We start from the raw sequence: 27,567 nt of genomic DNA, 5'->3' as shown, positions 1-27,567 counted from the left end.
AGATCCACCGCCGGGCAAGCGCGACAAGCCTGTTAGAGGTGTGTAGTCTGATAAGCCATGTGGGGGAGGGAGATCCAACCCCACCGGCCAGCCTGCAGCTAACAGCATTCTCACAGAGTCGTCACAAATAGTACCATTTCAGATGAGAATGAGTTCTCGGACTTTTGGTCCATTCAGCCCTGAGCCACCCGCGCATGCCCCTCAACACAGTAAATGATCGTTTGCGTGGTACGACAAAACTACATCGGTCAAAGAAAGACGTCGGTTTTGACTTGCGTCGAAATATGCGGGTTGGGATAAAACATCTCGGCCGTTGTATTTCTAGTAAGTCGCACGCACTCTTTACTAAGGAAGTCGCACAAAGCGCGCGCGCGACTTCGCAAAGCGGCTTACTAAATTGAGCGTCCGACTTAATAATGCGTGCGTGCGTGCGACTTACTTAAAGCGCGCGCGCGACTTAGTAAAGCGTGCGTGCGACTTACCAAATTGAGCGTGTGACTTACTTAAAGCGCGCCCGCGACTTAGTAAAGCGCGCGCGCGGCTTAGTAAAGCGTGCGTGCGACTTACTAAATTGAGCGTGCGACTTAATAATGCGTGCGTGCGAGTTAAAAAACAAAAAATCCCATGTCACCTCCCGGGCTCCGTATTCCCCCTTTTTCTGCCCGATGGTACTTGGTAACACGGGGATTCAAACTGGCGACCCCCATACTTGTAGGCAACGGAGTAGACCGCCACGCTACCCGGACGCCCCTAAGTTGTCTGTCTCTGTTCGGCAGCAACTGGAAAGTGGTCAGCTGTAATCTGCCTGACTGGAATCCTGAGTTCACTTTAGTTAGCATGATGACGTTTGATCAGTCATGGTCAAAGGTCACCTTACAAATAAAATTTAAAACAGAAAACTGATTAGGCATCATTAATCAACCCACCAGTGTTTTGCAGAAATCGGGTTATTTCAAACCATGCAAACCCCTTAAGTGAAATATTGTTACTCCCCCTAACCGAGTTATAAAGGGGAGCATGCCTTTGGGGCCGGATCTAAGGTCAGTGTGACTTACTAAAAGTGAAAGCCGGCCTTTTTACTTTGTGACAGTGTACAAACCCTCGAGCCCCGAGGAAGAGTTTGACCAACATAATTCAATTTCTTTCTCTTTCTCCCCCTTTCAGTCCTGATCGCTAGAATTCACCGTCTCGGCAGCCCCCCCGTGAAAAACACTCTGGAGACGGCGTCAGTAGAAGCAACGTACTGAAAGGTCACAGCAGGCGGGTTGGATTTGAGAAGGCATCGCTCGTCTTGAACGTGGCACCTGCAATCCATCAAGAGACCCTCCCCACACCTCTGCTCCACCATAAAAGAAGACACGTTTCATATAGTATGCTCACGATAACAGCGAGAAAGCTCGCAACCATTCTGTCTGAGCTACTGGTGCAATTCTTTTTCTGTTTTCGTCTAAAAGCAATAAATAAATAAATAAATAATCTGCCCCCCCCTTTTTTTTTTTTGGAAGAGTTTAGAGCATCTATTTTTGCCTATTTCAAAGTCTATTACGACTCTCAACTCTTGTAAATGGGTTTTCAGTTCTGGCTCCATAAGGGAGATCCTAATTATACAACATAATAACCCCCCCGGGGTCGGCCAAGGAGGCTTGCTCAGGATCAAACAACAAGACACCACTGAAATGATAAGCTGCACTTTCTAAAATGCACTTGGTCTTGGGTGCATGCACTTAGTAGCAATCACTGCAAGACAATCAGTGGACTGCAAAATATGTGGTGGTTTGTGTGTGTGTATATATATATATATATATATATATATATATATATATATATATATATATATATATATATATATATATATATATATATATATATATATATATATATATCTGTGTGTGTGTTGGGGGGGGGTTATATATATATATATATGTTCATCCATCCATCCATCAAAAATGTTAAAGGCTTGGGGTTCTTTTTTGGAGGTCGGATTCTGCTCTTAAAAAATGTAGAACTGAATAAAAATGTGCATTTTAATTTGCAAGCTGCCTGGGTTTTAAATATCCCCTGCTCGATTTTTTCTTTTCTTTTTTATGCAGCGATTTGTCAAGATCATATCTCTGCTGCGCCTACAGAGAAGTGGGAGTGACTGAAGAGGGGGGGGAAGTGAGGAGTTGGGAAGTCTTCTGCGGGCAAAGCTCTGTAATGTAAATGGAAGAGAGGGGATGACAGGTGGCGGAAACAGCGTCAGAATCGTGTTATTTACCAAGAACAATAAATACATTGGACTCTGGTTTCATGGCACTGGTGTACTGAAACATCAGCTGCTAAGATATAGTAAGAAGAAGGTGTTCCCACACGTCTAGTTACACACACACACACACACACACACACACACACACACACACACACACATGCAGAGTCACATGCAAAGGGTTGTACAGACATGAGTAATACACTTTGTACAAAAACTAATGATTGACAATCAATGAAATGCTGTTTCTTTTTTATCATATTGTAGTGAATTCGGGGGACAACGCACCCACAGGAACTGCCGCGGTCGGGAGGCGAACCCGTATCGCCCGCACCGCAGGAGACATCGCTAACCGCTCGACTAAAGGGTCAGACCCCCGAGCCAGCGTGTCTTCTTATCCATGCACGTTACAATATTCTGTATTTCTTGTGGGTTTATGACCTGTGCAAAGTGCTTCATGTACGAAATGTCCTACAAAGCAATGGTATGGATGCTGAAGGACTGAGAAGAATGAAAGAAAAGTGAGCAGGAACAAAGAAGGAAGTGGGGTAAGGAGGAAGGAGTGATTGAAGGAAGGAGGACAACTTCCCTCAATCTGCCTTTTATCCCAACAATACATCATTGAGGAGATTTAGATTCACCTTTGGTGCGGTTAAATATTGTACTTGGAAAAACCTGTGCACAAACCGTCAAGGTCACACAGATTCAATAGCAAATGGTGGTTTTCAGGGCCGAGCCAGGCGCAAGCTCGCCTTACATGTTAATAAACCGCTGGGTGGAGGCTCCCGTGGTTGTAGTCACGCCTCCTGGCCAGTTGTGCATCTGCCGAGCAGGCGGATTTGTGTAATAAGGCTATAGTTTTGCATCAACGCCTTCAAATCAATACAAATGATGAAAACCCAGAGGAGGGAGGCAGATCCAGTAGTAAAAATGCCCCCATTAAAATTTAATACTTTAAAGAGGTGCAGTATAATAGGTTTGGTGGAGAGTCCCACTCGTATAGTAATAACCCTTCGTTTGGTAATTTATGAAACATGAATGGCAAGCACCCATAGCGATGCTCAGTAGAAAATTACATTTCGGAGTCGCCATTACCTTGGACCTGGGTGTGCATGGAGAAATGAACGTGGCCTTGTGTTATTGGAACTTCGTTTGTTTGCAGTACCGGGGGGGAGAAAAATGCCGTAGGACTTCTTACTGATTGAAATTCAACACACCGTAGTAGTAGCTCATCGTGTGAAAGGCAAAACAAACATCAAAACAAGACTTGTTAATAAGCAATCTTGAGGCTTTCGATGCCAAGGAAAGACCTTCGACACTTTCTATCGCCGGCCCATTTAGGACAATATTGTAGCGAATTCGGGGGACAACGCAACCACAGGAACTGCCGCGGCCGGGAAGCGAACCCGTGTCGCCCGCACCGCAGGAGACATCGCTGACCGCTAGACTAAAGGGTCAGGCCCGCGAGCCAGCGGCCAGTGTCTTCTTATCCATGCACGTTACAATATGAATGTTTTTTTTGCAGGTACCTGTTTTGATGGTTGACATCCGGTCGAGCTTTCCCGGGGCGACGATACGGCGCATAACACGTTACATCTACACCATGCAGGAGCTGCAGCTGAACGTGGAGAAACGAGACAGAAATCAGCGAGGGAAGATGAAACCAACCTCTTAGGATGGCTTAACCATGAGATCATGATGTTGTCGCGCCGCCTCCCTTTCTGTCTGCTTGCCATCCTGTTCCCTTTTCCCTCACAGGTAGTTTGCAGGCAGAGGTGGGAGGCTTGCTGCACGGAGGAAAGCTCACTCTCTCCACTCCTATTGTTGCTTTTATGGGCTTGGTTTGTTACCTTGTGCATATTTGTTTTGCAAGCTCCAATTTTTGTTTTATTGCCTTAGTTTTTTTTCACGGTGTCTCTGCTGGTTTACTTTTTCATGTTTCTGGTGTAACAACAGAAATCCTTTTTTTGTTGTTCAAAACCTAATCTCACGTCAACAGATGGCACTACGGAAACGATCTCTGGAGCAAGACCTGGATAACGAAGGACAGTCTCCACCAAGCCTCACCACAGGCAGCACGGAAGCCCAGTGGTTAGCGCTGTCACCTCACAGCAAGAAGGTCCTGGGTTTGAACCTCGGGGTTGTCCAATCTTGGGGGTCATCCCAGGTCATCCTCAGTGTGGAGTTTGCATGTTCTCCCCATGTCTGCGGTGGGTTTCCTCCGGGTGCTCCGGTTACCCCCATCATCAAAAAGACATGCATGTTAGGGTTAATACTCCTGTCTGTGCCCCTGTCTGTGTCCTCCGTACACTATAAAACAACGTCAAATGGCTAAAAAGAATTACGTTCATACGTAACACTCCCAGAGAATGGAGAACGGTGTCTACCAACTTGCCGAACAAGCAGCGCTGCAAGGCACCACGTGGCTGCTACCCAAAACGTGAAAAAAGGCAATCACTTCACCCCCATATGGAGAGGTTACCACAAAGCACCAACAAAAACCGATACTCACTCATTTTCCAAGACGCTTATCCTAACGGGGGTCATAGGGGTCTGGATCCTATCCCAGAGCTGATTGGACGGAAGGTGGGGAAACACCCTGGACAGGTCGCCAGACCACCACACACAGACAGACAGACAGACAGACAGACACATTCACACCTAGTATGAATAGTACCTGACTTACATGTCTTTGGACTCCTGGTGGAAACCCACGCAGGCACTGGGAGGACATGAAAACCCCCACACAGAAAGGACCCTGGCTGTCCGGCCGGGATTCGAACCCAGGACCTTCTTGCAAGTGAGGCGACAGCGCTAACCACAGCGCCACCGTGCCACCACCCTAGGAACTGATACCGTCTAACTGAACAATTCTTTCTGAGACGAGCCCTCATCTGTCACAAACCGGCTCAAGTACAAGACCAGAAAAGGGGGGGGGGCACAAGATTCAAATGCAAACTAAATATTTAGTGAAGAACAAGCTTACAATCGTCAAGTGTGGAAATCTGTGAAATCACTAGTGTACGTGTGCATGACTGAGTGGGAATAAGGTATGGGGTGGTTGGAAAATGAAAAAAAAAAAGCAAAATCAAATCCAACATATGAAAGTGTGGAGGAAAAGAAGGTGTGAACCCTCCAGCCAGTTCCATACTGGCCACAAGGTGCCATCCATTCAGTTTAACGACCGTCCCAGCTCTGTCTGCAAACTACCTGCAAGGGGAAAGAGAACGGGAGAGCAAGCAGACCGAGGGGGTGTAAAAACTATCAGTGACTGGATCCAATCAGCCATGTTTTATTGTTCGGAGGCGGGGAAGTTGCTGATACAACAGCACTGGCCACCATGGTTCATCTTGAAAGGATTTTTTTGTATTTGGAGCGGTCATACACCAATACAAGTCACCAGTACCACTACAGCTTTCAGTAATATAATCAAATATGACTATCTTTTAGTAACGCGATAAAAGCAATGGTAAGTGAATATTGACAGCTACAGAGCAACATCTCACCTGGAGATTAAGGGACTACATACAGCTGGAATCAATAAATCCCTGTACAGATTCTAAGTCACCTCTGGCGTTGAATCATTCCCAAAATACAACATCTCGGAGAGCGGAAACGCGGGGTGCCAATCAGATAATGACCAACGCCTACAAATAGTCTTGCTGGTTTACCCCATGATCATTTAACCCCCTGAGAGGGTAATGCGTGCTTTGTATTTACTATAACTTCTTTATGTAGTATCAGAGACGCTTAATCGATTGCCCGGATCCCGGGCACAAGTATTTTAAAATGAACTCGACAACAGAGATGCTGCTTTTGAGGGGTTTGCTGCACCAGCCGCTGCACCATTGCCTGTGCAGAAGAGTAATAGTTTGGAAAGTCTTGCACAAGATATAACCAGAAGCTTATTAAAAAAAAAAAGTAGCCACCACTGTTAGACACAGCACACAATTCAGTGTGCTTCATTGCCACCGTAAGTTCTTTCAGGGGTATAGCTTTTGTACCAGTATTCATGAATACTGCTCTGTGCTTCCCCGTTCTTCAATTATTTAGCTTTATCCTTCTTCTGATGTACTCATCATGGTCCTTCATCCCCCATAGACCTCATTAAGATCCTCATTTTAACTGGATTTTTTTTCTAGTTTAGTTTAGACTTAATATGAGCTAACACTCATTATTTTAAGTGTTTTTACACCAAGCTGCGATGGATCAGTGAAACTACTCGAGGATGTAATTACAACAAAAAATAAAAATAAAAATAAATGAAATTAATAGATCGATAGATGGAAAGGCATTGAGAGAGCACGGATAGACCAGACAAACTCAGACACACAATTGCCCCCTATGTGCACATGCGCGCGCACGCACACACACACACACGCACACACGCACACACACGCGCACACGCACGCGCGCGCGCGCACACACACACACACACACACACACACACACAGAGACAGAGTAAAAGAGACTGCTCTCGGAATCAAGTGGCCCAGGCTTCTTCTCTGCGGTCTCGTTCTCCACGGCTCATTTCAAGCTCTGCCCCCTATGCGTTCGATTGCGGAGCTTAATTTACAACAAAAAGAAGTTACGGCAGCGGGCGGATTCTGTGAGAGAATATTATAATTACAAATCCTGTGTGATAATTAGCCATCAACTCCTAGTCCGCCAATTATTCAAAAGCATTCAAATGACTCCGAATTAATTACCGAAGTCTCTGCATGAGCCATTTTAATGGTGCTGAGTCACCGTGGGCCTTTGGAGCCGAACATAGGGCGGCATTGAAAAGGCCTCCTGTTGCCACAATAGTGATTCTGTAAGCATGGCAGTTTGTGGAATCGGATGTAGGAGCCTAGAGACAATTGCTAAGAGCACTACAAAGACACAGGTACAAACACAGGACCCTGCACCACCTTGTTCCCTGAATGCATAAGTAAGCAGCCAGCTTTGAAATTACACCTGCATGGAACAATTTGGCCACATCTGCTCTCTGTTCCTTCTCAGCACCCACACCTGAGAGCCTGTCAGGTCATTAATGCTCCAGTGTCTGATACAAGTCTTATGCAGCCTTGTCACTGGTACTGAGTATACGTGTGAAGTAGAATCAAGCTAAGGGACTCTGGCCGTCAAAACTTTGCACGAGAGTTTTGCTTCTGAGCATATCAAGAGGGACCAGATTGAAGTGAGCATGTGGTCACTCTTTGAATTTGCCTTTTCACATTTGTTTCCCTTGTAATTTTTGTCATATAGATAGATGTCAGATACATACATACATACATACATACATACATACATACATACATACATACATACATACATACATACATACATACATACATACATACATACATACATACATACATACATACATACATACATGTATAGATGGATAAATTGATGAGAATCGCTCAAAGAGAAACAAATCCCACAAAAGTCCTTCCTTTACAAATGCGATTAGCCGAGACTCGAACAATAACAAAGTAGGTCAATTTGACCCCGGACAATCATCCATTAACTTCCCTTTTCTTCCTCAAGCAGCATAAAGGTCTCCTCCTCCTGAGCCATGTTTAAAGCCCTTCGCCACCCAGATCAAAGCCCCCCAAAAGCTTTCATGCGGTGCGTTGAACCGGACCCATCTCGCGCATCTCGCCTTTTGTTCATGCATGTAGATGCTTGTGATGAAAGGCTGTGTTGCTGTAGACAGGCGTGGATCTGAGCCGTGTTCACAGAGCCTGTCTGAACACATTGAGCTCCTCTGTCAAGTCCTCCCTTCACTGCCTTTAAGCCCCTGTCTTTATGGCTCACTGAAATATTAATCAGGCCCGGAGCAATGGGAGTGAGGCTGCAAAAAATATGTATACACTAATGAGCCAAAACATTATGACCACACACAGGTGAACCGAATAACGTTGATCTTCTCCCAAAAAAAAGGGCACATGTCAGTGTCTGGGTGGATTAGATGGTAAGCGAATAATAAGTTCTTGTAGTCAACGTGTTGGATGCAGAAGTAAAGACCTGAGCAACTTTGACAGGGGCCAAATTGTATGGCCAGACGACTGGGTCAGAGCATCTCTGAAACAACAAGGCTTTGTGGGGGGCTCCTGGTCAGCAGTGGTGAGTACCTACTGACTGTGGTACTCACCACAAAATGACAACAGGGCGTTGGGTGGGCAATGAAAGCTATCCGGTCTGGTCCAAACCAACAAAAGAAATACTGTGGCACAAGTCACAGAAAATGTTAATGCTGGTTGTGGGAGGAATGTGTCACAACACACAGTACATCACAACCTGCTGTGTATGGAGCTGTGTAGCTGCAGACCGATCAGAGTGCCCATGGTAACCCCTGTCCACTGTCGAAAGTGCCTGCAATGGGTACGTGAGTGTCAGACCTGGACCTTAGAGCAGTGGAAGAAGGTCGCCTGGTCTGATGCGTCCCATTTTCTTTTATATCACATGGATGGCTTTGCACATGTGCACCATTTACCTGGGGAAGTGATGGCACCAGGATGCACTGTGAGAAGACGGCAAGCCAGTGGAGGGAGTGTGATGCTCTGGGCAATGCTGTGCTGGGAAACCCTGGGTCCGGCCATTCATGTGGATGACAATTTTACAGGTGCCACCTACCTAAACATCGTTGCAGACCAGCCCTTCACGGCAATGCCATCCCTGATGGCAGTGATTTCTCTCAGCAGGACAATGTGCCCTGCCACCTTGTTGGGGAATGGTTTAAGGAACATGATGAAGTGTTCAAGGTGTTGCCCTGATCTCCAAATTCTCCACATCTCAATCTGATTGAGCATCTGTGGGTTGTGCTGGACTGACAAGTTTGATCAATGGCGGCTTCGCCTCACAACTTACAGGACTTGAAGGATCTGCTGCTAATGTCTTGGTGCCAGATACCACAGGACACCTTCAGGGGTCTTATAGAGGCCACGCCTCGGTGAGTTGGTGCTGCTTTGGTGGCACACGGAGGACCAGCAGCATATTAGACAGGTGGTCGTAATGTTTTGGATCATCCATGTATATACTGTTACCTGAAAATGCACACACACACACACACACACACACACACACACACACACACACACACGCGCGTATGTGCTCGTACATATGCACAAACACGCACACTAACTCTGTTGGGAGTAGGACGCCTTTATAATTTATTGGTCCAGTGGCTCTGAAATCCATTGCTTGCATAGCTCACTTCAGAGGTGGAGCATTAAGCCTCCTGCAGTCACAGACATAACCTCCTCCCCAGGGACAAAGAAGGAAACTATACAGAGAACCATTCACCGGCTGTTGCACAGTGTGAACACAACACGAGAAAATGACAACTAGCCTACTATATTTGACCGAAAATGCTCACTCCTTACTCAAAGACACACACACACACACACACACACACACACACACACACACACACACACACACACACACACACACACACACACACACACACACACACACACACACACACACACATTGTTTTGAGTTGATGAGCAATGTTGGTTGGTCAGTTAGTCGTCTGTCATAACCAGGCCTATGTTGTGCTCTGGTGAGTTGGCATCCTGGTCACGACAACATATCCTAGTTTGTCCAGCATGAGTCAATGTGGACAACAGTCATGTGGGTGTACAGCAATGCTGGCGTGAGAGCAGAACTGTGCAGCATGGCACAGCTCCTCATCTTGCCGAGGGCTGTTGCTGTTCATGGGTTTGCAGTTCCTAGGTCATGACTGCATTATGCTGTACATTATCACATATAAAGGTCGGCCATCGGTGTACAGAAACAACATGCAAAAACATGTATCGTTATGATTTTGTAGATGCTCCCAAGTGTCTAAATATCAAGGATTAGACCATGTGATATTGTCATTTTGAAGAGTGCAGATGCTGAAGGCTCTTCACGGTGTCCGGGGCATGTCCTTTTGTTTCTTCTGTAATAATTGTCTTGTCTATCAAATGAAGGGTTAAAAAACAAGCACAGGGGCAGGATCCATACCTCATCAGAAAGCTAAAGGGAATGGGGTCAGCGCAGGTTGAAGAGGCCTGGTTTAGCTGCTGTGTCTCTGTCACGTAGTATCTTGGTGCATGGGCTCCTGTGGGCACAGTAGTTGCAGATCAAGACATTGTTCATGCAGAGCCCAATAAGCAAGTCTCAGAGTGGAGGGGGACAGGGTGTCTTGTGTCACATATGCCAGAGGTTTGCAGTGGGTTTCACGAGTTTGAAATGAATATCAGATCTCTGTTCAGAAATTGTAGCAACACGCTCAGACACACACACATACATTTACACATTTACACATACATACACATTCTCTCTCACCAATGTGGAGTATCGGTTTCTTCAGGATACATCTTTTCTGTGCTGGCTGTTTTGCAGCACTCTCCAGAGTGACATTTGGTAATTACTTCGATTCACATTTATTTATTATTTTACCCGCGAGCCAGCGGCCAGCGTGTCTACTAATCCATGCACGTTACAATAGTATAAACTCTGACTGGGTTCTATAAGTTTAGATGGGGAGGGAGACGAGCAAATGACTTTGCATACTCTCAAATAGCAAACATGCCGTTTGAGTTTTAACAATGACACCCATTGACCCGCGTTGATATTTCCTCCACCGAAGCCTTCAGCTTATTATTTCCCACTGTGTCCAACCGGTCGTTGGAGTTGAATTGAATTATCGATGCAAAGCTGACTGAATTCTGTCTGGAATAAATGATATATTTCATTTCATCCATTCTGCAGATACAGTGGCTTCCATTTTGAACTCGTCTTTAAAGAAAGGATTACGCGCGAACACGCCCCTGTATCCTGAGACGTGATGTATGTATCGGGTAGAAACATCCAAGTAAGCTAGAATTAAGGTTTAAGATAAGGGATGATCACGCTTTACAGTTGTGAACAGTGGTAAAAGGGCACTTATAAGCTCTTAGACACACGTATTAACATTAACAAACCGCTTAAAAACGCTGATACGGTTTTCAAATAATCACTGATAATACACATGACGAGTGACACAAGACGCCCATTAAACGAGAATTTAGATCAGACATTTCACAACGTCCTAAATGGTCGAGGTTAGGGCAAACATTTGGGTCTATACGGTCTAGTCAGGTAGAGTGCTATTAGAAAGAAGTTGTTTGGATTAAAAAAAAAAAGAAGACGAATTACAACGTTTCCATCTGCATAAATAAAAGACGGTTATGAATGTTTGTGGGCCGTCTGCTAGTGTTAGCATTGTAAACTACTAATAAGACACGTTAGTCCCTAGCTAACGAGTCTGATCCTTTAGCCGAGCGGTTAGTGACGTCGCCTTGTGGTGCAGTACACCCCGTATCGAATCCCGCACCGGGCAAGAAAATAACCGGTTACGTTGGTGGCAGCGATGGGATCCGGAAGTGTGCAGATCCTCAGGAGTCTCTTCGGAGCGTGGAATGACAAAGCGCGAGGGCGCGCTTCCGGGGAGGGTGACGACTGTAAACTACTAATAAGACACGTTAGTCCCTAGCTAACGGGTTTGACCCTTTAGCCGAGCGGTTAGTGACGTCGCCTTGTGGTGCAGTACACCCCGTATCGAATCCCGTACCGGGCAAGAAAATAACCGGTTACAGCATTGTTACCAGAGCTCGTAGGTGATATGGCTGCTCGTTTATGAATGGCTATTGACAGCTGCTCATTATAAAGCGTTACCGAGGGAATTACATAACCTCGTCCACACCGGTGAGGACGGGGCTTCTCCTTTAATATCCCGGTCTACCGCCGGTCTGCAGACGTTTCACGCCGCTGGAGACAACCTGGTGCGGAACTAATTGTGAGCTTTCGCTCAAAAACAAACAACAAACAACAACAAGAAAAACTTGTGGCACAAATGAAATTAACATCGGTCCTCCAGAAGGGCTTAGGGCGGTCATTTGCTCAAATGACTGGTGACGTAACGTAACCCCCCCCCCCACCCCGCCACCTCTCTCTATATATGAGGCTCCCGCCATACGCAACCTCACTCCTCACGCCAGCTCCTCCACAGAGGGGGGGGGGGACGGAAGTTGTTTCCCGGCACCAAAATACAGTCGTTACGCTAAAGCGGGGTCTGTTTTCATCACGGTGGACGTAGCCTCCCGCCGAGCCACCGAGATGAAACTTGTTGTCGTTGTCGTCGCAGTAGCGTCTATTTTTACAGGTAAGTGGGAAAAACTTGTTTTTATTATGTCGTCCCCCCCCCCCGGCGTCTGTCTTTCCGTGGACGTGGGGAAAACTTCCATCGTTAACCGCGCCGTCTATCCGTGGCACGCCGCTCCAAGTTCCCCAGCACCACGGACAGAGACGCGGAGGACCGGCGGGCTGCATTGCGCATACTCTTCAACGGCTGTTAAAACTCCACATCCCTTCGTTATTGTTTTTTTTCCCCCGACCTACATCGTGTTTTGAGTATTGTAATTAATCGGCGTGGATATATTCGTATTTACATTTTAACTTTGTAAGAATCACGTGTGGTACAAATCTCCAGGAATGTTGACGTGACTACTTTTGTTTCATCCGTGCAGAGCATCTCGCGCTTCCAGCCGGAAACCAGGGGCAGAAAGAAGACGTGGTATGTTTTGCCAATTAGCCTACAACTTCGTGGTTTGTAAAATTATGACGAGTAATGACGGGTAGCAATAGCAAATAATAGCCTAAATATTGTAATGATTAACGTATCAGTTGTCGAAAATGTACTGTCTGAAGAAGAGGCCTCAGTTTTCAGAGTCGGGTTCTCTGTTTATTGCAGGTAACACGGTGTTTGGTTGAAGTCTTGTCCAAGGCTCTTTCCAAATCTGAATCTCATCCAGTGGATCAAGACTGCAAAGAAATCCTCCAAGCAGGTTTGTAGTACAAGGTCGACTTCAGCTAATTTCATCTTTGCGGTGATTATAAATGCTCACAGGCTGAAAAAAAGAAGAAGCTTAAATCAGTAAAACGAACAAGCCAGATAATATGAATATAGATCAATGAGCTTAGTGATATGAACAAACCAGCTTTCCTTTTGATAAAACAGGCAACAGTGAATAATAAGGGGGTGCATCCACAGTCATCATTTGAGGACTGTGCAGTTTGTCTGAGCAGAACACTTTTCCATTCAGGACATTGGCCCGCTGAAGGGAAATGGTATAACATCTCAGCAACCGACTAGTGACATATAACCATGTTTGGTTTTCGTGGCACTTCTAAATGGATAAGACTGGTCAACTGAAGGAATCAAAGATTTTCATTTTTTCTTTGAATGCATCCAAACATTTGGTTAAAACTAAGATGTTTAACTGTTTATTCACCAACCAAGAAATATAGGACTTTGTCTTATCTTGGGAAAGTGCATTTGAAGAATCTGCATGGGGTTTGATTTAAGGCTGAAATCAAATTTAAAAAAGCTGCTGTAGCCATCAACCGAGAGCTATATTTGGAAATGACAATTTCTAAATGTAATTATGACCACTACAACTACATACTTCCACTGAGCTCCTGTTTTCCCTTTTCTAGGAGTTAAACCGGCCCCACTGGACAAGAAGAATGAAGATGAGGAAGTCAAAGGGCATAGAGGTGAGGCTGATGTGAAAGACATAGAGGCACTCCTGAAGACTGTGGAGGAAAAGAGAGAGACCCCCGAAGATGAGCGCAGCCAGGAAAACTGGGGTCTAGATGATGAGAAGGAGAAAAGATCAGAGGAGAGCGAGGAGAGAGACAAGAGGTACTGGAGGCCTGGAAGATACCATCAGAAAAAACACAAGCGTGATGAAGAACTGTCTGAAGAAGAGAGGGATGAACCTGAGGAGGAACGTAGCCAGGAATCCTGGGATCTGGACAAAAGGCACGAAAAGGAGGAGGATGAGTACAGAGATAAACGAGTTTGGAAACCCACACATCGTTACCACCACAAGAAGAAGCTTCACAAGCGTGGTGACAAACCTTCTGAAGAGGAGGAAGGTGATGAACGCAGCCAGGAGTCCTGGGGTCTGGATGATGAGAGAGACAAGAGGGACTGGAGGCCAGGGAGGTACCACCAAAGAAGACACAAACGTGATGAGGAGCTGTCAGAGGAAGTGAGAGATGAGCCTGATGAAGAACGCAGTCAGGAGTCCTGGGATTTTGATAGTGAAAGAGAAAAGCGGGACTGGAGGCCTGGACGCTACCACCAAAGAAGACACAAACGTGATGAAGAGCCCGATGAAGAACGCAGCCAGGAGTCTTGGGGTCTAGATGACGAAAGGAACAAGAGGGATTGGAGGCCTGGTCGCTACCACCAAAGAAGACACAAACGTGATGAAGAGCCGGATGAAGAACGCAGCCAGGAGTCTTGGGGTCTGGACGACGAAAGAGACAAGAGGGACTGGAGGCCTGGGAGGTACCACCAAAGAAAACACAAACGTGATGAAGAGCTGTCGGAGGAAGCCAGGGAGGAGCCAGATGAAGAACGCAGTCAAGAGTCCTGGAGTCTAGACAAGAGACATGGAAACGAGGAGGAGGAAAGAGAAAAGCGTATCTGGAAACCAACGCATCGGTACCACCATAAGAAGAAAATTCACAAGCGTGGTGGAGGCTCCTCTGAAGAGGAGGATGATCAACTAAGGAGTGATTCAGAGGAATATGAGGAAGAGAAAAGGCATGATGATGAGGAGGCAGCCAAGGAGAGGAACAGGGAGGAAGCTCTGAGGTACTTATTTATTTTCACAATATGTAGTTGTCCTCAGGGGATCCAAGAATCAATAAAAACCAGTGATGATTTATATTGTCTATAAAATTGCTAGGCGTTAGATATTATACACAACCCAGCAATATATATGGCTACCAGTAATCAAAAATCAATTTAGCGAGAGAAGAAGCAGAGAAGAAGTCTCAGAAGCATTTTACATGGATGACATGAAAGTCTTTAAAAGTAGAGAATCTAACTGGGGCTATTTTCAGGTATCTGGTGGAGAAGCGCAATCCCTGGATATACCGTGGTTTCTACCATCCTGCCTGGTATAAAAGAGACTCAGATGACCACACTGCAACATCACATAAGGTACATTTGCTTGAAAAATGCATTTTTGTGTTCAATATTGAGCTACAATAATGTCCTTGCATAACATGGATTGCTAGAGATGACATTGTAGAGGCTTTGTTATAATTCAATCACAGACAGAGAAAGAAAACCTCAACAATAAAGTAATTTGCTGTCACAATTAGAGCTGTAAGTATTTTTAATACATACTACATTTTCTGATACTAATGAGCCCAGTATGATTTAATAAGTTTGCTCCTCGTGACTGGACCTCAACATCCTTCAGTGTTTTACACATTGAAAAAAAATTAGAACTCCCCATTTCTTGAAACAGATCAACTTTCACTCTTCCTAACCCAAATACTTTTAATAAGCATGCCTTTCCTCATCGGTCTCCGATCTACAGTTGCAAGACATAAACTGGGTTTGCTTTAATACATTCAGATGGAGGAACTGGCAAAGCTGTTGAGCCATAAGATGAACCAGCTGGCCACCAATTCCGATCAAGAAAAGAAGAGCACACACGAGGGGCAACTGACCCCTCAGGAGGTAAAATTCCACTAACTACATCTGATAAATGCTGAGAATGACCTTTAAGACTGGTGTGGCAGGTATATTTGGCGTCATGTTCATGCCAACAACCTACTGAGTATAAACCATTGAACTGAAAGAACTGCTGGAAGCTGAAGTGTTCAAAACATTTCATGTTAGTGCATCTACTAAATAAGTTTAATCTATTTAAAAGCATAACTAATGAACCCACAGGTCTACTCTTCATGCCCTACAAGCAAACGATCCTCAAATATAAAAGTATATTTTGATTGTAAAAAGTGGAATTTATTATAATACGAGAAAAACTTTTATCTGAAAGAAACTGAGGGAAACATTCAGAACGGGTGGAAACGAGCTTGCATGTGTCATATGTAGACTTAGCGGTAGTCTGAAGCATGAACATATTTTATTCCACTGCATAATTTCCTTCTTTATAATTATTTTTTGGTACCTTATTAGATAGAGACAGCTGAGAGGTAGACAGGAAATGAGGGAGAGAGGGGTATGACATGCAACATAGGTCGCTGGCTGGAATCAAACCGGCGACACTGGGACTGTGTGGTGTGTGTTGTAATCATTTGGCTATGGAGGCACCCATAATTTCCAAGATGTTTGGATAAACAAGATTGTACTCTATATTCAGTTGACCTGATAAAGTCATGAGCACATTGAGTATGTTCACATGATGACTGCACTGAGGCAGAAACAGCTATTATTATTATTATTATGGAAATCTCTGGACTCAATGGAGGTTTTAGGACCAAGATTTAGCCTTCAGACTCATAGGGCCCCAGTGATTATGCATCTGTGCAAATGCACATCAATGCCCCTGTGCCAGATAGATTGCCTAGCGAATGAATGTACAGCGAAACAACACATTCATGGGCATCAGATCATTCTGACACTGGCATGCTTCAAAGAGATGGAGAACAACCTAGATGTCTATTCACCAATTAAATATTTACTGCCCCTTTTTCATTGTGGAGAACATCTCTCATTTCCCATCTTGAGTCCATCTTTTTTCCCCTCCAAGGTTTTATGCCTACTGCAGCAATTTACCAAAAACTGCACTCTCCTTCCGAGGGCAGCCTGAGCATCACCACATCCCTATTAGCCAGAGTAGTGCATTTTAGCCTGTGGTGAACTCTCAATCTTGTTAGTCTTCAGTGCAGTGAAACAAACCAGCGGTGGAGGGTAGATGACCTATCGGCTATGGAGCCCTAAATTGCCAGGTCCAGCTCTTGGGACATTAGACAGAATATTTACATTAAACTTTCTGCAGTTTTGGAAGATAAAGCAAATTGAGGATGCTGGGAAAAGACTTGGTTTATAATACTATTAAATTTCTGTAACGCATCAGGTCACACAAAACAAACAGCTTAAGAGTTATCAACAAACTGATGACCTCTCAGGTGCCGATGTCTCAACGTTTTTATTTTTTTAGGAGAAAGAGCTTGAAAATTTTGCAGCCATGGATATGGAGTTGCAGAAGATTGCTGCCAAAATGCATGAAAACAGTGACTGAGCGGTGACAGACACCATTTCAAACCACTACTGGCAGATACCAGTGCTTTATCACTATCAACGTAGTGTACTTACGTTGCTTACAAAAAAAAAAGCCTGGAGCCTTGCCAAAGAGATTCAGACAACTTGCCATCATTGTACTTGTAATATTTTGATGTCATTGACATAATCAGCATGGGAATGGTTTTAATGTTTATATAAGAATAATATAAAATCAAATATGCTTGGCTGATTTCTTCAGTTACCTATATATGTAGTGTGCAAAGCAAAAATGTTTTAAATGCTCTTTTAAATGATTGTGTTCTTAATCATTTGTTTATTTAGTCTGCACTCAATAAAAGTAATTATTCTGGGACCAAACAAATGTTTAATTATTTCTTTTCAATGAAACAAAAAAAGTTAACTACATAAAGGTAATTACAGCGAATGTGTTTTATGACTGGACTCTCAATACAGTAAAAAGGCTGCATCTACAATAGCACTTTCTAAAGAAGAACAACAAATTCTACAGGTTGAAACCTAGAGACCAGAGAGGATTCACAAAACAAACAAAAAACAAACTTTTTTTCTCCACAGAACATCTCAGGGGTGGCGATGCAGACCTATCGCCTCTTCTCAACAACCCACAAAAAAACAAAAAAAAATCGTGATTTTTAACAGCGCCTTACATAACATGTAAAGCGAGCGGTTGGATCATCATAACTGGCTTGCAGCGCACTCTTAAGCTCCATGCCTTCATCTGCACTGATCTGAAAACACAAGACAGGGGAAATCGTTCTGATGAATGCAAATAAGACAAGTCGTCTCTCCTATCCCAGATGTGTCATATCAATTCAGCAAAAAGAGGAAGTCATCGTCGGGAGGTTGGGGGGGGGGGGACTGCTCTGGGCCATTGGCAATGCTACCTTCCAAACGTCAGACATGCCTGCAGTTGTTTATCCTTCAGTCTCCGTCAGTTTGAGCTTCTTTGGTGCTGGCCCCTCAGCGCCCTGGGAGCCAGTGGGTTTGGAGAGGTCCGTGACAACCGTTATCCCCGAGAGGAAGTAGCCGCCACCGCCGCTCATCAGGAGCATGGGATGTGTCCTGTTCGGCAACACCTAGGGATGAGGCACGCACACAGTCATAGGTCATTAATTCTATAGAAAGGTCAGGTCACTACCACACTCGAGTACAAAAGGAAATAGGATCCCTTTGGCCATCATTAGGGTTTTCACACTGGTGTTGCTACCCTTTGTGTTCTAACCATTAACAACGTCCTTTGCATTAGTGTCCCCCTCAACCCATTAACCATTGGTGGTAACAAAGCCATTATGGTATCTTTTTTTTTTAGAAATAATAATTTTAAAAGGCATTTCAGCATTCAAACAAAGGACTAATGCCATGCTGCACAAAGACTACCAAAGTTTGGAAACACTGCTGCTTGGTTGCTTGGTGAGACTAGCCTAAGGTAATGCTCTAATTGATAGGCATAAGCATCATGACACCTTGTGTGTGTGTATGATTTTGTAGATGTAACACAGGCAGCCATAATACTGAGCAGTCTTCTGCATCTCTCTGAAACGCTATCAAAACTGCAAAAAGCGTAAGCCAGTGACATCACAAGCACACAACTTGTGAATCACTGTCTTTATATGGCATTTGGTGGAATTCATGAAGACAAAATGTACAGTGATATTATTCACATTTTCTGTAGCCTACTTGATGTAGTCCACTGAAGATGGTGGCAAAACAGGAAGTGAGCACTGCAGCTTTTACTTTCACTGATTGTCTGGCAGTGAAGTCAGAGCCACATACTTTTCTAGCGTGATCCTCCCACCTGCTACGTCTCCCTGGTGAAACTCCTCACTGTCAGGTGAAAAGAAGTGGCTGGCGACACCACATGTATCAGAGGAGGCATGTGGTAGTCTGCAGCCCTCCTCGGCTCGGCAGAGGAGGTGGAGCAGTGACCGGGACGGCTCGGAAAATAGGGTAATTGTCCAAGTACAATTGGGAGGGAGGGGAGACGCATCGTATGATTTAAAAGCCGATTACAACCCCGATTTGGCAAAGAATGACCAATGATCAAGATTTTGGAACGACTGCACCGGGCTTTCAAGAAAAAAGAAAAGAAAAAAAAAGGTAGGTCACGATGGACAGTTGGCATGTTATCTCGTAGTGTGCATGGTTTCAAGATTCACATCGCTCACCTTCCGACTGAGCCTTATACCAGTCTGAACTGTCACGATAATATGAAACGTATAATTTTTACAACTGGAATCTGAACAAGTCTGAGCTTGTCAGCAGGTGTGTGTGTGCCTCTACAACTGTTGTCAGAACAAGTGAACTGTTCTGCGATTCGTGAAAGTTCGTATTTAAATGTGATGCCAAGTCTTTTCCCAGTTGGTTAGGACTTTAAATGCCGTCTAGCATGTTCCCGGCTTAATGGGGTGTTAGCCCTATAACATACATAAAGATAATGTTGACAATCGTGACTGTTTCCCTTTAAGTAAAATGTATTCTTCTAACCTAGTCGCCATTGACAAAACAACAACAATAAACAGTGTGGCGTTAACAGCCATGTTGCTCTCATAACATGGACCACAAAAAAAAAAAGAAAAAAAGTACCCCCCCTTCTCCCCAATTGTACTTGGCCTTATTTTCCTTAGGGCTTGACCCTATCCCTATTTCCCGAGCCCTCCCGGTCACTGTTCCACCCCCCACTGCCAATCCGGGGAGGGCTGCAGACTACCACATGCTTCCTCCGATACATGTGGAGTCGCCAGACACTTCTTTTCACCTGACAGTGAGGAATTTCGCCAGGGGGACGTAGCGCGTGGGAGGATCATGCTATTCCCCCCAGTTCCCCCTCCCCCTGAACAGGCGCTCCGACTGACCAGAGGAGGTGCTAGTGCAGCGACCAGGACACACAGCCACACCCGGTTTCCCACCCGCAGACACGGCCAATTGTCTGTAGGGACGCTTGACCAAGCCGGCCGTAACACGGGGATTTGAACTGGTGATCCCCATGTTGGTAGGCAACAGAATAGACTGCTACATTACCCGGACTTTCCCAGAAAACCATACATTGTGACATCTAGCCATTAGAGCTCAATGAAGAATCACCTGGTAATGTCGAAGCCATGACTCAGCGAGTACGAGGTTAACGGTACCACCTTGTTCCTTGAGTTTTGTGTAGCACTCTATCAGAGGCTGCATGTGAGAAAGAGACAGGGAGGAGATACAAATAGAGAGACGGGAGAGAAGAGAAGCATCCGGAGGAATGCAGAGTCAGACACAAGAGGCATACAGTGGGGACTTGGCAGCAAAATAAACACACCAGGGCTAATAATTGGAGGGGCATGATAGGCAATGTAACTCTTTAGCGGTGACAGGGACATCCACTGCAGTGAGGAAGTTAAGATTTCCCCCTGGAAGTCCAAGCAATAAGCCAAAGTCTGTGTAATGGCAACGAATAATGAGGTCCGTAATTAGTCTCATTTGTTTTGAGACGTCTATGCTGTGACTCACTCGGGCAAAGACAAAATAGCCTTACCTCTTTGTACTGAGAGTACACCACAAATGGCCTGGAAGGAGCCAGAAACTTGATTAGTCCCATCAGGACTGGACATGGGTGAAACCGACTTGCTACAACCAACCTGAGGAAGGGGCAAAAAAAATCGATAATCAAGCAAAGCCTGCCTGGTCTGAAATGCAATCTAAACAATCTGATCCATTATCTGCATGGTGTAGATAAAACTATCTTAATTTAGTTTGCCAGTCTTAAATATTAACTCTAACCTCACAACGTACCTACATAATACCTGCTGTGCGCATAAATGTATGTTTAATATAGGAAAGTGTGGAAAAAGACATCACTCGGGTACAAGTTAATATATGGCCGTGTTGACGATAGAGGTGACCCAGAGGAACAATGGCAAGCTAAACGGATCAATACTTGTAGTACTGGCTCCGATGACAGCCTCACAACACTTCACCCATCAATTACAAGATGGCTTAAATCAAGTTCCTTGCTTGGTATGAAAGGTAAAACGCAGGGTAATCACTTTGTCCAACTTGTGAGGACACTGAGCTGCTGAAGATTGTGTGCCAGTTTAGATTAATGCAGAGAATTTTTCATGACTATGTGGAATGAAGAAACGATTTCGATGACCTCACAACAGGTGGAAACAGAGCTTCTCAGTTGTTTTTTTTATGTAAAACATTCATCCGTGTAGATCAATTTTAATTGCTATGGTTCATTGCCCTGTCCACTTCAGACCTAATAAAAGCGAGGAAGAGGAGGCGATGGGACCATTGGCAAGGAACAGCAAACAGAACATGCATCAAATCCGCTTACCCGTCAGCATTCATCCCTCGCAGCAGTTCAGAAGCAGCCGCCAGCTTCCTCTTTTTCTCCTCTATCTTCAATTTCTTCTCCTGAGCCTGAAAAAAAAAACTGAATACATCAATGGGTTCATCATTACCACCACTCTCTGCCTTCCATCATGTCTTTGAATTTATTACTCTCAATGCCAATGCATTTCTATAAAAACACCACAGGGTCCCAAGATCATAATATGTTTCAAACAAGCCTTTAGTCAGTTTTAATTAATAAACACAAAAATGTGACACTGATGAAAAGTGGTTTTTGAAATATGATTAGTTTAGTAGTGTGGACTTACTTTGACTTCCTTGCGTTTCTCCTTTTCCTCTTCATCCTTGGCTGGATCAGTGACAGTATCAGTCTCCATTTTCTGTTCTTCAGAACTGCCCTCCTGCTCTTGGTTGGGCTGGGTCTGCTCCTCCTCTTCTATGGCCTTTACAGGCTGCTTTACACCTGCATAATTGGAGGAGATGACAATCTGTGTCAGAGCACTATTGTAGGATGAAAAATAGACGCATGTCATGGATGATGCTTCAGTGTTAACTGGCAATGAGTTATTATGGATTATTATCAAAAGTACATCACAAGTTTTATCTTAAGTTCCTGTATGCATGTTTGAGTCCTCCACAGACAATATTTAAAAGAAAACTCTTCACAGTGTATGAACTCTGGGTGCCCTGGTGGCAGGATGGAATGCAAGCTGTGGCTTCTGACATAATTGGTTTGACTTGTTCATGGCGATGTCACATCATCACTATGTGTAGTCTTAAAGGGAGAGAAAAAAAAAGGCTTTACCAGCACTGGGCTGTTTTTCAGTAGTGTTTAGGGTGCCTGCCAGCAGAGCATTGACCTGGCAGATGGGGAACGCATGCAGCATATCATGGAAGTGAGCAGGGAAGCCAAAGCTCTCCACGCATGCCCGGACAGGGCCGCCTCCTGGGTACATTTGAATAACTGAACCGTAGCCTGGATGAAGAAAAGAGAGCGTAAATTATATGCACAAAAAGGGCAGACAGAGGGGGACGGCCTTGTTGAGAAAGAACCACATCAAGTACATAAAATGGGATTACATGTATAATACAATTCTGTTTGCACAATTGAAATCAGAACCCTTGGCAGAACAAATTCTGACCACGTCTGTATTTCACTACTCTACTCAGATGATCAAAGATGACAACAGTGGATTGAAAAAAGTTAAATCAAAGATAAAAATCCTTTTGACAATGGAAGTTTGACATTTTGCTGCCTAGCTGGCTGATTTTGGGTGAGCGGTGCTGCTTGGGGCAATTGGGGTGAAGTGCCTTTCCAAAGGGCACAACTGCCTCATCTGGAACCCTAATACAATTAACTCATATTATTTTACATCCTTTCAGATTTCCTGGGATATAGTTTAAAGTCACTTAGGGGTACCTCCCATCCTCTCCATGACAGCGCCCAGCACCAGGCCAGCACAAGTCTCAAACACAAGAACTTTGCTGCCAGCGTGGATGTTCACCATGGTCAGCATCTGGGCCAATGTGTCATACCTCAGGTGACTGTAAAGACACACAGACATGTATCAGGTCTTAACTGTTAAAGTAGGACCTGTCACACCGGGAGCAGTAATCGAGGACCCAAATGCAGACAGTTGAGACAGGCTGGGCTAGAACAATGTTCTAATAAAGCAAACAAACTTACAAAAACGGTAGATACAAGACAGCAAGGGAGGCTTGAGATAAGGTGTTAACAGAAAAGTTAAGAGTAAAATTTATAAACTGACAATGACCCACAGCAACCAGGGGGAATACATAACTGCTGGGGAACCAATCAGGGAAATGGGGAACAGGTGAGCAAAGCAGGGGCAGGAACAGAAATGGTAAAACCAGTGAGCCTTCAAAATAAAACAGGAAACAAAAACACAACCATGACATGAGCGGATCCTGCTGGGTCCATATTATGTCAGTTTATACCAGCAGTGGCTAACCATATGCCATGAAGAGCCATGTGTATGGAGGTTTTCATTCCAACTCCACACCAGGTGATTTCACTGATTAGCAACCCTTCAACCAAAGAGGAGGAATGTATCAGTGAAATCACCTGGTGTGGAGTCCGGCTGGAATGAAAACCTGCATACACATGGCTCTCCATGGCACATGGTTAGCCACCCCTGATTTATACTGTCACGCCAGGACCAAGAATTAAGGACCCACATGCAGACAGCGGAGACAGGCTGGGCTAGAACAACGCTTTAATAAAGCAAACAAACTTACAAAAACAGTAGATACAGACAGCAAGGAAGGCTTGAGACAAGACACGAAGCATCCAGCTACCAAAACCTAATGTATAGTAACATTTATAAACTGACAATGAGCCAGGGCAACCAGGGGGAATATATAACTGCTGGGGAGCCAATCAGGGAAATGGAGAACAGGTGAGCAAGGTAGGGCAGGAACAGAAATGGCAAGCCAATCAGGAAATGGGGAACAGGTGAGCAAAGCAAGGGCAGGAACAGAAATGACAAAACCGGTGAGCCTTCAAAATAAAATAGGAAACAAAACACAACCATGAGAGGACCAATAATTTCCATGCACTTTCAGGTCATCTTTGATGATGATAATCCATAACCTGACTCACCAGATCTTCCCTGGTTCTCTGCCATGATACATCAAAGCTAAGACACGGCAGGAAGGTTTGAGGATTGTCAAATGAGTTTCGTACCTGCAGGAGCACAAGACAAGGGGCAGTAATAATAACACTGCGATACCAGCAGCCTACATAGAATTTGAAATTCGGCACAGATCATGGATGAATCACCAAAAATGACTCACTTTTTTTGCTTCTTCTCTATGTATTTGTCCTGTGAAAGCTCAGTCTTTTCGCTGAATGTTGTACTGTTATTTATAAGCTCTTGGATGATTTCCTGTGGAGAAAAGAGTTAACATACTGGGCCTCAAAAGGCACTGGCAAAGTCACACATAGTGATACCAATGTGTTCCCTTATTTCTATAACAGGACTTATTTTAATTATCCATTTCTGATACATAGTATTTTCAAACACTTTATCAAGGGAATGTCAGTTCTTTCACTACAACACTTTGACAACCACAGTCACGCGTAGGAGATGCCCAGTATTCACACAATTTTCCAACAGTTGAGGGGAGGAGTATTGCTAAACAGCAATTCTACGGCAGCTGTTTTATGAATTCCAAACTGAGTTTTTGGTCAAACACTCACTTCTCAAATCTCAAGGCTGCCTCCATGATGGTTCACATCAAAGGAGCACCGAACGGTCATTTGGTGATGCTTTAATTTTGGTTCAAATGACAGTGAACATTCATTTTGTACCTGTCCCTTCAGGCCTTGCTCTTTCAGCATCTCAATGTCATCCCTGGTTAGTTTCTGAGATTTCCCATCATCCACTATGTTTCTGTTGTCTGTGCCTGCCTCTTTTGCATCTAAGGAGAAGAACATAGAGCAACCAAACAGTTTATTTGATGTTATAGAATGAAATGTAAGAGTATGAAAAATCTTCATGGATTAATAGGTAAACAAAGGGAAAAGGGTAACATCGGTTAACAACATTTCAACCCTGCTAAATGTACTAGTGCACTCGTTTACAAAGCCACCATCTCAAGCAAGACATACATGCATGCTCCTGTTACATGCAGCCAGCTGCACAATCTCAGAAATAATGAGCCAGGTGTGTAGGGTTGGTTAACAGGGAGAATACCCGTGAAGCTGCCTGAGCTGCCTTTGCTGTCGAGCTCCAATGGTTCCAGGTTTCCTCCTGATTCAATTTCAAATGTGGTGCCGTAGAACATCCCAACTGCCTTATCAAGGAAGATCCACTGTTTCTCAAAAATCACCTTCCTGTTCGTAGAGAAGATAAAGTTAATGACCGTATGAGCCTCGGTAAGAAAGACGTGAACCTGCAATTGAGTGACAATTAAGTATTTGGATTACAGCGAAACTTAAAATACTGCATCAAAGCACACTATTAAACCACAAAATGGTATTTAATAATAATAATAAAGATAACGAGACAGGACAACATCCAAAACTAATAGATCAGCAAGCTATTATTATGTGGCCTTCACCGTCCGACTTACTTCCGTGATTCAATCTGCACAGCTTTGTAGATATCTCCTCGTTTCAACACAACGTAGTCTCCTTCCTTCATCCTATACTGGGAATCATCGTCTACATTGTCTTCCATAATTTAAGTAAGAAAATCGGTGGCCAACTGAAAAGCTTGTGTCACTGATAAGGAGGCACAATTTGCAAACGGTCCTTTTCTCTCCGATACCGACAGGAACAAAAGCGACAGTTTAGTAAACCCGCGTGTTGGCCTGCACTTCCTTAGTCTGGCAGGACAACTAGTCGATAGCCGGCTTCAAATGGCAGCCATAGCAATTGCCTCCGAGCGGCGGATAGGCGTTTGATTTATCTTCCTAGCCGATAAACATATGAAATTTTGATATCGGCGGGGAGAGTCTCTTCTCGAAAACCACGATTTAACTTAAACCGTAAACCCGGCCGACGTACTGGGAACGGAAGTCGTGTTATTTGTACGCCGTTCGCTGAGAATGTGTCTTTACGCAGCGACGAGAAATCCTCGCCGGTCACGTGACTTCAGAGAAAATGTGGCCGGCGACGCAGACGGATGATGTAAGCAGAGTGAACAGTAATGAAAGTAACGAGGGAATTTTGTTTATTTTTTATGTATTTAGGTGGGGGGGGGGGAAATTGTAAGACCTAGAAAGTTTCAATTTTACGACGACGGTTGAAAGGTTAAACTGCTACGAGATGAAAATATTTTATTAAAATTGATTAAAACTTAAGAGAAGCATTTCAGCCTTCTCTATATATTTTACATACATAAATGCAACGTTTCAACGAAGAAAGAACTCTTAATTTTTCAAAATTCAATTTGGTTACCATATTAATAGGCTTAATTATGTAAAACAACATCCGTTGCACATTGTCCGTCTTGGGAGAGAGAGAGATTCCTCCTCTTGCTCTCCCTGAGGTTTCTTCCTATTTTTTCCCCTCCCTGTTAAAGGTTTTTTGTTTTTGTTTTGTTTTTTTGTTAGGGAGTTCCTTATCCGATGCGAGGGTATAAGGACAGGGTGTTGTGTTGCTGTAAAGCCCCTGGAGGCAAATTTGATATTGGGCTATACAAATAAAATTGACTTGACACCCCCCCCCACACACACACACACACATACGGAGCCCCTAAGGGGACATGGGCGAAGTCCTTTTTGTTGTTGTTAACTATATCGTGAGCACGAGTCACTATCTCGTGCGCACGAGATAGTTAACAAAAACATTTCGCCCATGTCCCCTTAGGGGCTCCGTACACACACACACACACACACACACACACACACACACACACACACACACACACACACACACAGCCCTCAATGCACGTGGACATTTTTTTTTCAACTTTTATAGCCAAATTTACGCCATTTTCATTGTTTAAATAACTCAATATTTGTTTTATATCGACTAAGAGCACAACGAGCATATTATTTCCGATATTGGGACATCTGAAGAGAAAGAATTTGGTGTTTTGATCTTGAGGAATTATCTGCAAAGAAGCTAACTTTGTATTTGTAATTTTTGTCAATACTGAAAAAGTGCAATCTAATGTTTACCCCCAGCAGTACCCTGTCAACTGCAGAGAAAATCATTGGTGTCAACTTGGCCTCCATTCAGGACTTAAACACCTCCAGACTCAGGAAATGGGACAGGCAACATCACTGCAGACCTATCACACCCTGGTCACAACCTGTTCCAACTCCTCTCCTCTGGTAGGCGCTACAGAGCACTGTACCCCAAAACAACCAGATATAAAAACAGTTGCTTTCTGCGGGCTAT

The 27,567-nt window shown here is 44.3% G+C and overlaps 2 protein-coding genes across 3 annotated transcripts; one reads left to right on the top strand and one right to left on the bottom strand.

The window, feature by feature from the left end:
• The first annotated feature begins 12,267 nt into the window (after positions 1-12,267).
• chgb (chromogranin B) lies at positions 12,268-17,380 on the top strand. The gene is made up of 7 exons (XM_056294363.1): positions 12,268-12,428; positions 12,793-12,839; positions 13,017-13,110; positions 13,763-14,933; positions 15,185-15,284; positions 15,708-15,812; positions 17,260-17,380. The coding sequence occupies exons 1-7, from the start codon at positions 12,383-12,385 to the stop codon at positions 17,338-17,340; spliced, it is 1,644 nt and encodes a 547-aa protein (XP_056150338.1). The 5' UTR covers positions 12,268-12,382; the 3' UTR covers positions 17,341-17,380.
• Positions 17,235-26,282, bottom strand: trmt6 (tRNA methyltransferase 6 non-catalytic subunit). Of its 2 annotated transcripts, none has more exons than XM_056294365.1 (13): positions 25,791-26,282; positions 25,412-25,551; positions 25,027-25,136; positions 24,510-24,601; positions 24,316-24,399; positions 23,113-23,237; positions 22,498-22,668; positions 22,001-22,155; positions 21,676-21,761; positions 20,872-20,974; positions 20,442-20,528; positions 18,265-18,436; positions 17,235-18,088 (listed from the first exon to the last, which is right to left on the bottom strand). In XM_056294365.1, exons 1-12 carry the CDS (start codon positions 25,895-25,897, stop codon positions 18,275-18,277), a joined length of 1,422 nt encoding a protein of 473 aa, XP_056150340.1. In that variant the 5' UTR covers positions 25,898-26,282; the 3' UTR covers positions 17,235-18,088; positions 18,265-18,274. The 2 variants fall into 2 exon arrangements, with proteins under 2 accessions (XP_056150340.1, XP_056150339.1); XM_056294364.1 differs by having other exon boundaries at positions 18,245-18,436; positions 25,791-26,281.
• Positions 26,283-27,567: the final 1,285 nt, after the last annotated feature.

The sequence above is a fragment of the Lampris incognitus genome, chromosome 15 (genome assembly GCF_029633865.1).
Source record: "Lampris incognitus isolate fLamInc1 chromosome 15, fLamInc1.hap2, whole genome shotgun sequence".
Taxonomy (NCBI): domain Eukaryota; kingdom Metazoa; phylum Chordata; class Actinopteri; order Lampriformes; family Lampridae; genus Lampris; species Lampris incognitus.
This window is presented reverse-complemented; position numbering and strand designations above follow the sequence as displayed.

Coding starts and splice junctions, on each gene's coding strand:
- chgb (XM_056294363.1), top strand. CDS start 12,383: ATGAAACTTGTTGTCGTTGTCGTCGCAGTAGCGTCTATTTTTACAG. Junction 14,934..15,184: donor AACAGGGAGGAAGCTCTGAG/GTACTTATTTAT, acceptor GGCTATTTTCAG/GTATCTGGTGGAGAAGCGCA. Junction 15,285..15,707: donor ACACTGCAACATCACATAAG/GTACATTTGCTT, acceptor TAATACATTCAG/ATGGAGGAACTGGCAAAGCT.
- trmt6 (XM_056294365.1), bottom strand. CDS start 25,897: ATGGAAGACAATGTAGACGATGATTCCCAGTATAGGATGAAGGAAGGA. Junction 25,552..25,790: donor GTGCAGATTGAATCACGGAA/GTAAGTCGGACG, acceptor CTCTACGAACAG/GAAGGTGATTTTTGAGAAAC. Junction 24,400..24,509: donor ATAGAGAAGAAGCAAAAAAA/GTGAGTCATTTT, acceptor GTGCTCCTGCAG/GTACGAAACTCATTTGACAA.